Source organism: Vanessa tameamea, chromosome 5, assembly GCF_037043105.1.
Source record: "Vanessa tameamea isolate UH-Manoa-2023 chromosome 5, ilVanTame1 primary haplotype, whole genome shotgun sequence".
NCBI lineage: Eukaryota > Metazoa > Arthropoda > Insecta > Lepidoptera > Nymphalidae > Vanessa > Vanessa tameamea.
The window spans coordinates 10,497,913-10,516,452 of record NC_087313.1 but is presented as its reverse complement, the minus strand read 5'-3'; the positions used below and the strand labels follow the sequence as shown (position 1 = coordinate 10,516,452).

Genomic DNA, 18,540 nt, shown 5'->3' with positions numbered 1-18,540 from the left:
ATAACACTGTTAAAGAAACCGAGGAAAACGCCTTCCGGGGTGAATGGCCTCGTTGCGTAAAGAGGTGGCACAACATGTGCGCGCGCGCCGCACCACCACTGACATCTAGCGGGATCTTCGCTACCTTACAAGGGCTCTACCTCTACCAAGTACTTATTCACAGAAACTGCCAACTATTTTTATTTTTAAAATCTTATTTAATAAGTTTTATCCTTGCTGTTTATAAGAGCTATTAAAAAATTTCGTTTACAATAAATAATAATTTCAAACGTATTTAATGGCTGAATAGGCAGCTTTTGCGTTTCTTCGCCATTAATTTTGGTAATATGCCAAGAGTATATATCACAATAAACACGTGTCCGTTGTAAATTGTGGCGATTTATTCGGTTGCAAAGTGTAACTCGAGTGACGAAACGAAATTTAATTCCTAGGTCAAGGCTTAACTTGTCTTCGAAATGGGAAAATTGCCACATATTCGCGACCTTAACTCGCAGTGTGGCGAGTCTGCGTGTTTCGCAACATAAGCGATTTAAGCAGTGTTCTATAGGAAACGCTATTCTGAACACGTTTCTTTAAAGTGTATTGTGGTATATTTTTTATTATTGTCTAATTTTAAATACAATTATCTTACTTCATATTTTTTTAATTAATTCAAAGCTATACGATTGTGTACATTTATGACACTGCTACTCAAGAATATTTGTATGTATTATTTTTTATTTTCCATATTTTGGAGTAAAGTATAAATTTTATTTTAGTCAAAATCACTTAAAGAAAATGGAAAGTTAGTTATAAAACGTCCACCTGACAGCCGTGAAAGGCGCACGCGCTTATAATGTCAGGCGTCGTGGTCAAGGTTTTAAGTTTTGACTTCTTGCTTCACGCTTGTTAATTTTTTTGTTTCATGTGTAATATATACCTACAATGTAATCAATATGACCTGGCGCTTGGCATTCACGAAAATATCTTATTGTAATTCAAATGTTTATGAATATTAGATGAACACCATTTAATATTAGTGCGGAAATTTTGCAAGAAAATCAATAAGTTAATTAATAATAATTTAAATTAAGAAATTAATGAAAAGACGGAATTAAGAAAGCAAAATAAATGATATTAAAAAGTGAACAATGAATCAGTAAAGAAAGTGGCATTGAAAGAAAAGTACAGTAAACGTGTAACGAAGGCGAAGATAAAAAGCTTTGAATGGAAAGCGAAAGTAATTGCCGGTCTAGGCAGCGAACGCTAACGGTGCAAGCGAGACGGGCGACTGCGCGGGCGCAACGGTATCCAGCGTACAACGTAACTTTACTTACGGTACCGTGTGTAATTCCACTGGAACTTTTCACGGATGAAGCGCTTTACTTAATATGTATCTCATTAATAATTGTAAACAAACATGTTGTGGAATATGAATAAAATGTATTACATTAAATCGTTAGACGTTTCGTTGAAAGTGAGAGTACCGGTCTGTTCAGCGATCGCTAACGACACGTGCTACAGGACCGTAGCATAGTTAGTATTAGCGTGTTAATTACCTAAATCCTTTTCAACGGATGATTTATTTGTTCTTTAAATCATCAGGTTAATTGTTAAGCATTCTCACAAAAAGGGGAACGTGGCGATCAGCGGCTTGTTTCAATGTTATGTATACGATTAGCACGGTTACGAAACATGACGTGGGGAAGACGACTTACAAATAGTGAAGGTCTATTTCATGAAGTTTGTTAAATTTACTGATTACTATCATAAAAGAATATATTTATGTAGTTGGTTATAATAATTTTATTAATTCATATCATTAGCTTTTAATAGTTAAAAGTATGGTAATTATAAGCTACGATAGAGTTTTTTCTTATTAATATTGAAAGTCAATTAAAGGAAATTGTATTTTTGAAAACTAATCTGAAGAATTTCCAATATGTTATCCACTGTCAAAGCACGAGTGCTTTAAGCAGTCAAGAGCCATAGACCAACCACTTTCTCTTTCGATTGCTATTGACTGTGGATCTTATATGGGATTCACACTGCACACATCGATGCAATAGGTATGTTATAATGTTTATATGTGTGCACGGTTACATCACGTAAGTTTGGCTGACGCATCCATCGAGCGAAAGGTCAGAATCTATTTATAAGATATATGTATTTGCATTTCACTTTCCATAAGATTATCTTGGCTTTTGAGGAGGATTCCTCTTCAAGATCGTTCACCTTTATACTTGTACGAAATTTATAGTTGCGAATTTTATGCGTTTACCTTGTTATCGTTTTTTCGTATGGCTCAAGTTCTAAATTCAAAAGAATGTAGGTTTATTTGTGAGTCAAGCGCGAGTTATTTTCGGTGAAAAGTAGTTAATACAATTAAAATAGCTGATCTAGTTTTAGAAGTTAATATAATTCCTTTTTTTTTACGAGTTAGTTTACGTTTGCGTTTTTTTATTGCATGTTTATATCCATTAGGTTTTTCTGACAGTTCAAATAGACTGATTGATATATTGTTTTGTTTAAAATTCTAGGGCATTTATTTGCAATTATTGAACATAAGTCGTTTAATTGCAACTTACTACCAAATTAAACGTAAGTCACAATTATATCATTATAAAATCCGGTTTCGCTTACGTTATTTTTTTAGTAACTCTTGAAATTTAATGGGAAGACTTTGGCTCCTATCATAAGGAGCGAGCTCGTCGAACGAGAGTATATAATAATACTATCCTGTTACTAGCTTAATTGACTATAGGATATAGTACATGACTCTGTTAGTTACATAAAATACATAAACGTTCTCTATTCGAAAATCCGTTATCTAATTAATTAAAAGGTAATAAAACACTAGCGTTATCTCAATTAATAAATTAACTATTAAACTGTCAAGGTTCTATTTGTACACGATATATTTAATCAATGAAATGATTAAACGTGGGACATATTTTGTTATTGTTATTTGTTAGCAAGGGAAGTAAATAATTTCTAGAACATTCTCTTTCACGCAAAAAATTCTAAAACAATATTAATAAAACTACACCTTTTTTATATAGATATATATACACCATTTATTGTATGGATATCTAAAATAGTTAAAAATGCGTTTACGAATTCCGCATCCCAAGAAAAAACGTAATTAAACACACAGATTAATGTTGTTTATTAAATAATATACAGTATAGATATAGTTTATATTTGTATAATTTAATAACACGATATAACAACTAATTAACCAGATCCTTGTAAACGAGAGGAAAACGCAAGTAATAGATTATTGTCCGTGACTTGCGTTGCATTGTCATAAAGGTTCAGAAGCAAGGCCGCTGCCTGCGTGGGAAATCCATCGCCCTTACGAACACGATTATAGCTAAAAACGAATGCTAGTTATAATACAATGACAAAATTCATCCTTAATGCAATAAAAAAGGTACTTCATTAAATATTTAAAGTAATTGGTAACAATGGATTCTGTTTTGGTCTCTCTGAAGATTGGTTAATTTTTTTTTCGATAAACCAAGCTTGAACTAAAAACTCATCAATAAATCGTTATAATATGTCCACGGAAAGTAAAATATCGTCGTTTTGGTAAAAAAATAACAAATAATAAAATCAAATATCCGATTTGAATAGATCCATATCGATTTTAAATTAACCTCTCCTGTCAATCACTAATTCGAGGAAAACCTTCGTTGAGGCCAGACCACATACAACAAACGTGTAATTTTAAAGCTTACAAAAATATCATTAAGTACTATTGAAAAATAAGTACTGCGACTTGTGATGTGTATTAGTGTTATGAAAACAATTAAGCAACGGTTTATAACCAATGTTACTATAACTTTTTTACAGTATAATAAATAATGACCACATTTTAATGACAAAATATATTAAAGTTCAATCAAGTCCCGATTGAATATTAGCCACAATCGCCAAAATTAAAGAATCGCAATCACATAGAATGGACAACCACTCTGTGGAACCAGCTTTCGCCGGCGGTTTTTCCGAACCGATACGACTTGGGAACCTTCAAGAAAAGAGCGTACTCTTTCCTGAAAGGCCGGCAACGCACCTGCAAGCCCCCCGGTGTTCCAGATGTCCATGGGCGGTGGTAGTCACTTTCCATCAGGTGAGCCTCCTGCTCGTTTGCCACCTCTAACATAAAAAAAAATAAAAATAAAAAACATAGAAGATATTAAGGATATAAGTGTATGTAGACGCACATCATCTCTCATTTAAAAAAAAAAGATTGATCGAAGGCAACGGCTTGAAGGGTCCCGGCCAAGTGTAACACTGGCAGCTTGCTGAATTCGCGTTACTAATTTTTCATAAAAGATTTTAATGGCTTAATACGGAAGTTGATTGAAGTCCGAACAATATACAGCGTACATACGTTTGGGAAGTTTAAAAGTTATTTCAGTTTCTATTTATACATTTTCAATTATCTCAGCGTGTGAAACCATCATAGTATTTTAAATTTAGCCTAACAAAAAAAAAATAACAAAGTTTCTCATATTTTAAAAGAATTGCAAATTTGAAAATGTCGTACAGGCATTCATTATTTGGTCTACCATTATGTATTTTTGCACACCTCGATAGCGAAGCAGCGCAGTTATCTATTATCGCCACAGAATAAAAATTGCGATTTACACAGCTTTAACCTTTATTTCTGTTCATGAAACAAAACAAAATATACTTGAAATGGCCAAGCGGTTGTATTTGAATGACAGCGTAGAGGTTTGAATGACTCAGTGCGGTGTTAGATGACGATTTTACGACTATATCATCATTGACCCTAATTTCAGTCTGCCTCCCGCTCAGTTGCTGGTAACCAAACTATATTTAGGCATGTGTTGAATGTATACAGTAAGCTTAAGATGTTATGTATATAATTTGCTTATAAAAAAACACTTTTCTTTAGCGTTTACCTAAATACTATTTTTTTTATACGGTACACCATTGCTTTGTATTAAAAAACAACTTTGTTAAGTTTACAAATTGATGTCACAATCATATTGTACTTGTTTGTATATGTTTAATATAAATATACGTTTAACATTCATTTCGATCAATTGTTTCGGATTTTCGTTTATACTTGACAGAAGAGCAGATTCGTTAACGAGAACAACATTCGTTAAAGAATCTTAAGAATATATTTAATTCTAACGAATATACTTCCTAGTATTTATACTACAAATGTGATGTACATATTCTATCTATGGTGGCGAGTTTATTAAGCGTAACGGTCGATTGTGCGTTAGTGCGTTTGTATATGAACATAACACATTGTGACTCTAAACTGGGGCGGGTTCTCATCCCGTGTGTGTTATGCAATCACGCCAATTCGCGAGAGTGTGAACATTGTTTATACTCTATTTCAGGCTGCTGATCATATTAACAGCAAACGTTCAATGTAGCGCCTTGTATATCCTTAATATTGGTGTCTAAATTCTCCGAACATAGAGACTAGTAGATAGTCGCTCAAGTTATAAAATAGTGTTGTTTATAAATACTTGTGCGTTCTATGGTTTTCTTTTTATTAATGTAAAAATTTATTTAATTATAATTAACACTACTGAAATCGACAACAGGTCGTCAAACTGTAGCTTCACTTCGATTAAGAGTCGACTCTACATCGCTGTTTCTAATAATTTCTTCCGCGTAGAGATAATTCTCTTTCACTAACAAGATTTTAATAAGTAGCCTAAGTTTTCAGGAAGATAAAAAGAATCAATATATTTTATGATTAAAATTAACAAAAATTAAAAGTTTTTTATTGTTTGCACTAGCAAATAAAAAACCTAGTAGTGATTGTTTTTTTCTGAATATCGTGGGTCGAGTGTCGCGCAGGTTTTATGTAATATTTTTTATACAAAATAAAAAAAAAATCTAGATGTTTTACTAATAGTTGAGAAGAAAAACAAAAAAGTATTTTCGTAATATTTTCTGATAGTGTGTAACTCCATTAAACATATCACGAGTGGAATTTCACTTGTATTATCTGTGCGAATTTGAATAAATAAGCGCTAGAAACCCGTTACATATATGTATCGGTTACGTTTATGAATAAAATGAATTTTTCAACGTGCAACGCTATTACGCATCTAGCATCAATACTATTACAATAATAAATTCCTAGTGACAATGCGTCACCTTGCGAGCGTTCGTTGACGCATCTACGTTTTGTCCAAGTGACCTTATGGTTATTGCGTGTTAACTAATAACTACATCTAATCTTAGCTGTCCCGCTCACTCTAATTGCAATGGCTAAACTCGCGACTGAGATAGTAAAACTATATATTTGTTTGTGTGTGTTCACCTTCGTAAAGGTAAAGTACGGACGGCGCTAACAAAAATGAAGGGCTTAAATACTTTGAGCGTTTGAAGGTAACGATTAAATCCACTAATAACTCTGACCCACGATTAGATGTAAAATAAAAAAAAATTAAAACGAAACCTTATCAATATGAATCATAAATATAAACAAACGAAATATACACAACTTATTGCATAAACATCCTTAAGGAGTTTTTTTTTTATCGATAAAGCAACAAATATATATACAAAAATGCTACATTTATTTACTTTATAAATATGCCGTCCCGACTTTATACCGGAACAGTCCGGTTTCTGAACCGACAATGATGGAGCCAATGGTACATATGTACTATGGTTTTAGTGAAAACTGACGTTTCCGATCGAATGGTAGGATAGTATACGTTTCGTGTATAGTAAATTGATGTTAAAAATATAAATGTATATGAAATAAATTTAAAAATCAACGTTTTAAATTAATTACAAAGGAACTTACAATTAGATGTTGTTTAACAATACAATTTGTTCGATGCAGAGCGGTGTAAAGCGCGACGTCAGCCTGATTTGCATATCCTTTCTCTAACTTTCACTGTCCTTGAGCGTAAACCGCACCGATTACTGAATAGAAAAACGTTTACATAATAAGAATATTATGGGTAAACGACTCTTACCAAAATATAGAACCAAATACAATAAGCGCTTCAGTAGCTTATACGCCTTGGAGGGTTCGGAAAAATTGGTACCTTTTTTTAGTTTCTCATATTGTTTAGTCAAAAATTTAATAAAAAAACGTTTAAATAAAATACTTTAGCTGCAAAATCTTAATGTAACTATTCTCGGTATCAACATTTTCAGAGTTACAGTAGTTATATACAACTTTATATAGATACTACTAAAAATTACCGGCAAAAAAACTAAGCAGATACTTTTTTATTCATGATATATCAATTACTTACAATTAAATGGTAAAATTCGTCTCCAGGATTTAAAATTTTATCAAGCAAAGAAACCGGTTTAACCGAACAAAATACCGATGAATATTTTTTGAGCTTTCTTTTTTAACTGGTATTTTGAAAATGAATATTTAAAGAGGTTGTTATGAATGTGTGAATTCACACGAAGGGTTACGTTAGTTGATTGACAGTAGCTCCTGTGTCCGAAAAGCTGAAAGAAAACCTATTATCACGGTAGAGATAAATAATATTTAGGGTTGAATTTAATATTGCAATGAATTTGTTACGTTGAAGGGGATGGTTGTATGTCAAGTGTAAAGCCTAATGTAGAATGGGCAGGTGGTGTTAATAATTATGTGAGGATTACATGGATATGACTAGATATAAAGATGATGATGCATAACAAGCAACCAAATAGAATGATAAAGAATATTATTTATTAAACCACTATTTTTAAATAGACATAATCCAAATGAATATGTGTTTTACAGAGTTAACATTATATTAATATCCACATAATCCGAGACCATATATGTAGTAACAATAGAAAGTTTTGACATTTATAATGGCTATAATACCTAAAACTTGTATTGTACGAAAATTGTTTTGAACGTGTCAATCTGTATCATTTATATCGCACGCTGTCAGCGGGATCTTATCCGTGAGAGCAGTGATGCTGACCTAAATGTACGATTTAAGAGAAAGTTCTTTTTTAAATGGCAAATGAGAGTTTGAATCACGAAACTGCGAAGCACCAACACGCACTGCGGATGCGGAATATGATATTTTTAAAATATCTTTATTTAAAGGTTGACTTTTCTTCTTTTTTTTTTTTTGTTGAAAATATATTTAACCAGTTACAGGTTTTTTTAACGATTTATGTAAACAAAATGTTTATCGTATATATATTTGTTATACTTGTTTTTCTTTAACTAGAGTTCTAAAAATATTATATTCTTTGTTAAAAATATAATATATTTGACCGTTTATTTAAGTATACTGATAACATAATTATAAAAGAAAGTCTTTGTTTGATTAGAAACATTTCGGCACAAAATATGTTATTTACATTGCGTTTATCTATAAGAATAGTGCAGGAGACAGGTTGCCCGACAGATAACCTAAACTAAAATGCGAACGATATGATAACATAAGGCGTTACGGACGCGGGCCGTTGCTACAATCGCTAGATAAACATATGGGTCACTGAACCGACCTACTTTCCGCATACACGACGAACCCGTGTGCGCGTTTTAGTCAAAAAATCAACGCAAACATTAACACATCAATCAGAATAATAAAATATACGCACGCACACACGCGCGCGTTACATGGCTACCACGTCTTCCTAACTCGATGAAATTTCACTCATTCGAGTTATACTATCATAACAATGACAATGAACATATATACTTCAAATTAGTCGTATACACTCTAAATGTTTTATAGCTTGTGCATATGTTCTTTAATTAGGTAGGTTTGTGGCTTTTGCTTTTGATTTATGTATTAATTATTGATAATTAATCATTAAGATCATATTTTCTGGCACTACGAAAAGCAATTAACAAAAATATAATATAGACGTCGTTTATTTTACAATAACGTTTTTATTGTTAAAGTTATTCTCGTATTTTATAAGTATTTATCGGTTATGTCAATTGGTATTAAAATAATTGTTTATGCAATATACCGCTATTAGATGGCGCCACAAGATCATATTTTCAATATGGCCGCCTTTTTATAAATTAAGCTTTAAAAGAAGGTTTTTTAATATAATATTAACTTCTTATCTCTTTATATGTATGAAAATTACCATTATTGTTTATTAACAATCTATCTATTGATAGAGACATACATACTTGATGAAAATATTTATTAATCGCGTAATATTTAAAATATTTTATAAAATAAAATACAGTACTATGGTAAAATTAAAGCTTAATTCAAGTATTAAAACAATAAAAGTTCCTTTCATTGAATTTAATTACATATTATATAGATTTTGTAATCAAATAACTTAAAAAGAAAAAAAAACATTTGTTTGTGGATGTGTGCGTGACGCTTCATATGAGGTATTAACATTATAGGGTAGAAGACAACGAGACAAGTGCATGCCGACGTAAATACAGAATAACAAAAGCGGTACAAGTTGTACACATCATCTCACCGTAAAACATTTTGCTCATATGGCCCCGTTGTCCGCTCAGATTTATACAGTCCATTCAAAATAAGACGATCGCCCCAATGAGATTTCTCATATAAAAGTCCATCACTGAGAGTCATACGTTATTGTGTCGGTAAGTACTAGGCGGTAAGAAGCGAGCGAACGTGCAACAGTCGCGCTCGCGGTTGGCGCCCGCACGGAAGTAGGTTAGTAACTAAAGTTTTGTTTGCGTGAGGCTGCGGCGCGCTGCACTCCGTTCGCTAGCGGCGCCGCGCGGCGTCGTTCACTCGCAACCTTCCTCGCCCCCGCACTTCTTGTACCCGCACATCTTTCACTTTCGGACTTCCACCGCCCGCCCTTAGTTACGGCTGTTACACCCTAGCGTTAATGATGTTATAATTATCTTAATATAAACAGTACAAATTTTATTTTTTTTACAAACTATTCATTTATATCATATTTAAATTAGTATAAGGTTTTTGTTTTAACTCGACTAATGATGTTTTAATAACTGTTGACTCAGTCAGTCGTGAAAGCTAACGTTTTTATATTGCACGTGTAGTTTATTGATCAACACACGAAGGTTTATTAAGCTCTTTGTTAGCCTAGGTCCTAACTATGCACTAGTGCTCGTACATACTGCATATAAAACGTAATGTCATAATCGTACACGACCTGACACAATAGTATATAAATTGTGACACTTATATTAACACTATTACAGTCTAATTGCCTTTTATTTAATGGAAAAATATAAACATGAGATACGTTTATATGATAAGATCTTTAATTTAAAAACATCTAGATTGTGCAGAGATAACTAACAAAACACCTTGCGCGTTCTTTAAATTGCCTAATAGCTGTACTGTTTTTTTTATATGGATCGAATATTCGATCGCACCCCAAAATAAACTTGATAATTTAACTGTGAAATTGAATTTGACATTCGAACAAGGCGTTGAATCGAATGGGGCTGGGTACATCACACGCATTCGCGGAGTGCTCATTGTCGGTGGTTATGTAAGGCGGAGGCCGCGTCGATGCCGCTGCTTGGAGTCAACGTACGGCATTGACACGCGGCCGCCCGCCGCCCGCGCACCGCTGCACCCCGCGGCGTCCCGCGTCGCTGCTGAAACCAGCAGCTGCGAAATTGGGTCACGAGCTACACCGCCTCACGTCTAAACTAACCATTCGATGTGGACCTCTTAGTTCACGAGTTATAAACGCTTATAACAAGAATCATCGCAAGTGACCGAGCTCATATGAAATTGGCTTTACAGAGACGACGAGTGATATAAACCTGCAGCTTAAGCCCACCGTGTGAAGTCCAGTATTTATTAAAGTTATTGTGAAGTTACTGTAACTTCTTATTTATATTTAAGATTTAACATAATTATTATTTATAAAGATAATAAAATAATAATATCAAAAATTGTTAGATGTGGCTCCTGGGTACAAACAAATGACAATGGTCTCTCGTATCAAATTATTATTTCTTTGAAAACACATTACATAAACAACCTCTACTATCACATCTCGTAAACAAGTGTGATATTATGAAGTAAACAAAGTCAACAGTTTCTAATATCAATGCATGAAAACGGAGAAGGAAAACAGCAATGCGCCGGCATCGAGCGCTCGAGTCAACGAACGTCATTGAAGCCTCGTCGTTCTCTATTTCACTTTATGTCGTCGGGATAGAGTTTATAATGCAATGACGCGATTGCACAACCTAGCCTTGGCTTCTACTGGCCTGGCTGACTTAGACATTCTATCTACTTTTACGAGTACATGGGCGAAGGCTTCAGTACTTTGGTACTTAGGCGTACTCTGTACTTAGTCGATGCAACTAGAATGTTGCACATATGTATGTACTTACGTAATGTACAATTTCGCATCAATAGTTACAGTGCTTCATATACTCGTAAACATAGTATGATTACATGCAATAAGCTTTGTTAAAATGGGGCTTTATTTCATTTAACGTATGTTCGTTAATCAAGACATAGCGTTGAAATAAGAGTCTCTTGTCAATTTCACGAAAACATTACTCGAACCGACTGAATATAGTACACTTCAAACTCTACTCTTTTCTGACTTTCTAGTCTTTGAAGGTTTATATAACATCTTTATACCACAACGTGAATTTGAATTTAACCCGAAATAGATTGCTGGCTCACTCGTTTGAAATACAAGTTGTAATAAAACACCTATTTTGGAGCACAAATTTGACTTGTACTTGACCGGTTATTTGATGTAAATATCGATTTCATTACTAAAACTAGTGGCCTTTGTACGTCACGAATGCCAAATACTATTGAATTACGTATTCATTATATTAATATTTTTATATAAAAATAATCACAAAACAATTTTATATAACATCAAGAAGTTTCTAAAAACCTACGCAAATTATTTTATAAATATTAAAATTAGCGAGTTAAGGATAAAATAAATATAAGGAGATTTGTACATAGCGATATTACATAGGGTGTTCGCGCCCTAGTTTCAGGGAGCACAGGCTGCATGGGTGATTGTACGTCATTGACCCAACTACCTGCGGCGCCGATAAATATAGCGGTCCGGGAATATGGCATTGAAACGCTCACTACTAGACGATTGATAAATACAGATCTCTAATAATAATATAAAAACAAAATGCTGTTGATTGGCCATTAATGATAACATAATACATTTTGAAATAACGATAAACTTAAGACAATGGAAATGTAGATAAATTTTGAGATGTTGACGTTTAGTTTCTATCGTTAATATTTACATTTTATACAACAATAAACTTAAATATTTTATTATTTAATTTTTTTATTTAAAATTAAATTATATTCAATATTAATTACATAATTTAACCTTACTTTTTCAATGTAAATTTAATTTTGTCACTGATACATTTTAATACGACAATGGATATAATATTGTCAGTAAATATACTAATAGACTATTTTACGATAATTTCGTTATAACAAATATCATGAACTAACATCAATTAATATAGTATAAACAAATGTATGTATATATTTACTTTAAATATAATATCTCACGTTTAACTAATCCATCGAAAAATATCTGCATTAAATTCTCTAGAACGTCTTACTTTTAGATATTAATGCTATATAGATAGCTACTAAGGGCTTCTATAGATTAATAACGATCGGAGGTATTCCTTGTGGTGAAGGGGGTTGTACGCGAGGGGTGAGAGGGAGAGGATGCTAGGTCAGCACGTGCGGGCTGCAGCGGTGAACGACCGTCATTGACCCACCTCTGAGGCCTACTTATAATGTACCGATAACAACCCTAATGATAACGCACAGAGTGTTTGTCTGACTGATTGTATTCAATTATTTGGATATCAGATACTAAAAGAGGATTAGAAAATATTAATTACAATTTTATTTTTACATTTTCAATACAGATTATTAATTAACAAACGTATCGGTTTTACTTTTTTTTATCTTTAAATATTAATATTTAAGCAAAGGCAAGTTATATATTATATAATATTGCCTTTCTTTATAACATGAAATATAATTTTAGTATAATACAAAACTGAAAAAATACATATTTATTTGAAACGTATATAGGGTTTTCGAACTTGCAATTTGTTTTAAGATGAAAATAATGTTTTTTTTTTAAATCTTTTTATTTTTTTCTAATTATAATGATTGTTAAATATATTTATTTTAACACAACAATATAAGAATGACATATTGTCGTAGTTATCTCATAAATAGATAAATATGATTACTCGACATATTTGTGATACACAAAATATTGATCACTTTTGTTTAAGGAAAAAACAAAGATTCAATCATAACGTTTATTCTTACACCATGTCCTACAATCAACCAAATTAAATATTATACAAATATTACAACCAGTATTCAAATTCGTACATACATTTATGAAATTAATTAAAACAAAATCAGTAATAGTCGAGTTGCTAGGACGTTATCATGACGATAATGTGTCTAAACCTTGGTCCACCAGTTCAACTCATTTTCCTTCTAGTATACAATTATTTTGTGTCAATGTCAAGTGTAACTAGATTATTGCAATTAGTCTCGCTTTAAAATAATATTCGTTCATTTAGAAGTTAAAGTACTAATTGTTTTATTACATATATTTCTTACGACTATAAAAGAGTGCCCGATTTTATTATTGGAATAACAAAATCCCGATGCGTTAATCGTGTTCTGATAGAGTTTTCTTAGCAATTTAGTTACGATGTTCTCAGGGGATGTTCTCATTTAATAATAATCTACGAATTATATATAACTAGCAATTACTCACTCAATTCGCTAGGCGTAAAGTAAATAAAATATTATCTTTGAAGGGAAAAATAAAAAATAATCTTACACTTATTTCACGAAATACTCAACTTCTACACCAAATTTTATTAAATCTTAGGTAAAATCGAATCAAACCAGTCTTTGGTGAGTGGTTTAATGTCAAACTTACAAACACATAAAGTGTTGCATTTATTTAAATGAATATATAATTAAATATGGTTAGTTTTGTAAACGAGTATGCAGAATATATTGCAGCCTATTCGGTTTCATTGCGAAAGCTGGTATAAGGATTAGTTTTGAAAACTTACGACGTTTATTTTGGACTCACGAACTGTAGCAAATGTCGCTTTAAGTAGTTTTTATTACGATAGCTATTATATAATCGTCATCTTCAACAAAAAAAAAATAATAATGAAACAAATTTAAAAAACCAAAATTATAGATCAGATTATTTTATTTAGCTCCTAATTATATGGCTTTAATTTGAAATCCTCATTTAAAAAATATTAAATTAAGTTTAAAGTTACAACTGGTTCGGTAATCGGTTTGTAAATTCTATTGAGACTCAGTAGTATCTCAATTTTAAATCTATCTAAATATATTCTATACCATATTTGTTTTATTCTGGATACGCAAAAAACGGTAGAATGTCTCACACGTATTTGTCACGATCGTGGGTTAAACCATCATTGACGTTAAAAAAGCTAAAACTATAAGTCTTTGCCAAGAGATCGTCTAATTTACATTTAGAGTTTGATTTTTATTTTCGTTATAATATTCATTCGTATTAAGGATACAATTGTATCTTAAAGAAATTGAACAAAACAAATATAGATTAATTTATTTTTCTTTTCTCCAGAAAACCTTTAGTAACCTTATTATCCAACTATTCAATATTGACGTAAACTAAAAATACATATTTTCCTAAAAATATCTATGAACATCCCCGTTCGCTGCACTGGAGTCCCATTTCCGGCCCCAGCGATCAATACAACCCGGGGAACGAACCCGTGACCTCGGACCAGAAGTGGGCCACCGCGCAGGCGTCATAGCGCTGCATTTTGCCATTTTGAATTGCTAATTTTTTATCTATTAATGACGCTTACGTTGCAATTCGATGCAATCTTGCGGATTAAAGATATCTATGTACTGAAATAAATATATTTGGTTCCGAATTTTTTTAATTTAATAATAAAATAAATCACGTATTTTAAGGGTTGTCTTACTATAGGATATAAAGAAAAAAAAATGGTTACGGTAAAATTGGTTACCTGATGGTAAGTGGTACCACCGTCCATAGACATTGGCTCTGTAAGTTAGCGCTGTATGTTTTGTATCATCATCATATGATAGAAATCTAATTTGGTAACGATGACATGAAATGGAATTTAAATTGTAGTACTAATGCACCTTAATCAAAGATTGCAGATTTAAAAAAGAACAGGAGATTTTGAACCTTAAAACATTTAGTTACCGAATAAACTACCGATACTAATTATCTTTGTTTATTTGATAATTAAACTTGAACGTCATATACGTCATTTGGTCACACGTGTGTTCGATATACAATTCTGATCAAGTGACGCAAAATCATTGTAAAAATAAAACTACACCGGATAACAATTGACTACGAAGTCTCGCAAATGTGGTTATTTCGCTGACCACGCAAGTATGGCACAGACTTTACCTTTTTCATTCGTTAAAACGTTTTCGTGTATCACGCAAGTTCTTTGATCTTTTAACTATTTTATTAATGAGTAAAGGATATGTATCTCAATAGAAAAGGTTGTGAAATAGATTCATAATTGTCATGTAAGGTTGTGTCATTTTCTAAAACAGTTACAAGTATTTAGCAAATTGTATCTATTAGGTAAGCAGAAAGAGTTCAGTAAATATATCACTTATTTACTTCGTACACCAAATGCATTGAATGAATACCCGTCTGCCAGGAAAATTTATATTCTACAATCGCTGAACGAATTTCGGATTCTTTAGCGAAAAACATGACTTCACTGAAGTGCTGATGCCAGATAAAATATTGTTATTGATGCTTACAAATTACTTCGAATAAACTTTCTTAAAAACAATGAAATAAAAATAAATGTACACAATAAAACCGAAGGTAAAGGTCGAACGAATGTAAACGCAACATAATTACTTTGTATAAAATTTTGACTTCAGACAGGCTCGTATATTCCGCTCGATGCAATGCCAAGGCGACTGCCAAATGCGTGAGGTCAGAAACCAATGTCAGGGGCCCTACGAATTTTGTATATATGTATACTTAACGAATTATTTCAAATATCATGACGAATGAAGCCGATCTAACCGGTATCTTAATTTATTGTATCAATTATATCATATTTAACGTTAGCTTTGAACTTTTTTAGTATTTTTAACATTAAAGCACTTCAAGCGTATTATTTTCACAAAATAGTTACACTTGATAACATGTGAACAGTCTATTAGATAATAATTATGCGTTTAATTTCTTTTTATAAGGTATGTCATTTATAAGTGAAAACGAGACACAGTACTTTGGTTCGGGTTGTCTAAGGATGAGATAATGGAGTGAAATTGAATATAAGTATTATATAGCATGGCAGTGACAACGGGTCGACCCCCTTTTGACCTAATTTCGGAGCCATCCAGAGGGAACGTGACGCACGGCTACACAGATGTATCAATAGCTAAACTATAACCATAAATAACAATTTCAACATGTGCATATATCAGTAAAAATAAAAGTTTCTTATAAAATTGCGTAACGATCCTTTTATAGGAATAGTTATATATTCAATCGCGAAGGCGTGCTTTTAATGAAATAAACTTAACTAATTATCTTTATTGTATTTTATTTGCTGTCTTTACTCTTTGTCGTCACGCACATTTAGACATCTCATAAGCTTGAGCATCACTCATCTTATATACGCTGATAATTATTTAACGTAGAAGGGCGCGTCTTCGTGAATGAATTCATTTATACAAACATGGTATGTTATAGCAGTTGTTTATTTTAGCTCACTTAGATAGTATATACTTTACTCCATATATGATAACATATTGGGGAAATTATACGAAGCAGATAAAAAAACTAATCTTGTTTTAGATTAGTTTTTTTTCGTATTTTCATAAAATATATATATATCCTTTACTGTTAGGTTAGCTTACAAAATGTGTCTCTAGGTGTGTGGGGGCGCGCGCGTTTAGGTGTGCGTGTGTGTGTGAGCGTCGTATAAAATTTTATACATAATTAGTGAGGCAGCATATGAACAGTAATATTTAAAATGCAGTAATCTAGCAATTATTCATGCTGTACAAGATATTGGCTTAAAAACTTTATCAAAGAGATAAAAAGATGAGTTGTTTCGATAAGTGCTAACTTTTAAACGCTTACTGTCTCAAATAATATTCTGAATTTGTTTCTTTATGTTGTATGTTCAATTTAATGTGAAGTCATTCTATATTTATAACTGTTAGAGCGTCCCTTAAGAATTTCAGTATTTCCGTTTTCCGAAAAAATATTTGAGATGAAGTTTCGCTAAAGCCATTTTTAGCAGTTATTTATTCTAAATATACTTACTTTGTATGAATCAGGTATTCTTTACTGAAACGCAACACATGTAGAGTTATAGTGACTAATTTTTGTGCTTTAAATGCAGACTCACGATAAATGCGACGAAATACAGTCATATAAGTTATATTAATTTATTAAAGCGATATTTTAATTGTGAAACATATTAACTTAAAAAGATGAACATTTCTAAAAATAAGCTGTTTATTGTTTTTTTTAAATAATTATAATCAGATTTATTAGCTTCTACGCTTAAAGTGTGCGTCGCAATATAAATATATAAAGATTAATTAAATCTTAATAATTTTGTAAAAGGCGAAATATACTAATTTGGTTAATATTTTTAAACGATATTTAATATATTATAATTTAATCAATAAATTTTAAATGAAACATTACAACCTTTAGTTTTAGTAGTAAATTAATCCTGAATGACTGAGTCAAAAATATGTATTTTCTTTTTATTCTTTGTATTGCACATTGATATATTTAGGTTTCGCATTCCAAAATAACACTTGAATTATAGCATAACACCGTATTAAACAATAAGGAAATCGATCAATATGAAAAGAAAGTTCTGGAAGTTAAATAAACACCCCGCCGAGTTGGAAGCGTCTGGGGCGCGTCGCCACGGCAACGCTGCATTTGACGCACCGACCTAGTTCGCTTCCCGCCCGCCCAAATGTTAATGACCTCCAAAACCCAGGTCGAAGTTCACGTTACACGAGTAAGGGATTATCTACACCATCTACCCCTATAGATGATTTCTCGGGTCACTCGTATTGATCCAATGGAATATTGTTTAAAGGGTTTCTGGGTTACGGAATACGGACCCGTTTTTTACATGTAACCTTCTGAAGTTTATTTTTGTAATAGATACATTTTTTTATTTACGCAATGTTTGTATTAATGTTTTGGTTATGTTCAAATGTTCCAATATTTGCTTTTACAATATCATTCGTATGTCCAACGCTGTTGACGAAGTATGTGTATAAAAATATTTAATGCAATTATGCGAAACTGTTATGCCTCGTTGTAAATGGTTCATAGAAGCTGTTTGCTAAGATATCATTTCGGAATTTGTACCGTCAAACTGTTTCATTTTTGTCATCTATATTTTCACATTAAAAAATGTCTAATTACTTGCATCGAGGTATATAAATTAAAGTGGTAACCCGTAAATATGCCACTGCTGGGCATGGCCTCGTTCCTTTTAGAGGTTTGCGATTATACAAAAAAAAG

At 32.1% G+C, this 18,540-nt stretch overlaps 1 protein-coding gene across 4 annotated transcripts in view; it reads right to left on the bottom strand.

The window, feature by feature from the left end:
• Positions 1-18,540, bottom strand: part of Hr4 (Hormone receptor 4) — an 84,742-nt gene that overhangs the window by 32,717 nt on the left and 33,485 nt on the right. For 2 of the 4 annotated variants that reach the window (XM_026628772.2, XM_026628771.2), the window contains exon 1: positions 9,421-9,625. The exons of the other annotated variants lie outside the window; for them this stretch is intronic. Coding sequence is in view for 1 of the 2 variants with exons in the window: in XM_026628771.2 (XP_026484556.1) it covers positions 9,421-9,475 (55 nt within the window). In the remaining variant the exon portion in view is untranslated. Of the gene's footprint in view, positions 1-9,420; positions 9,626-18,540 lie in introns of those variants that run through there. 4 annotated transcript variants of the gene reach the window in all.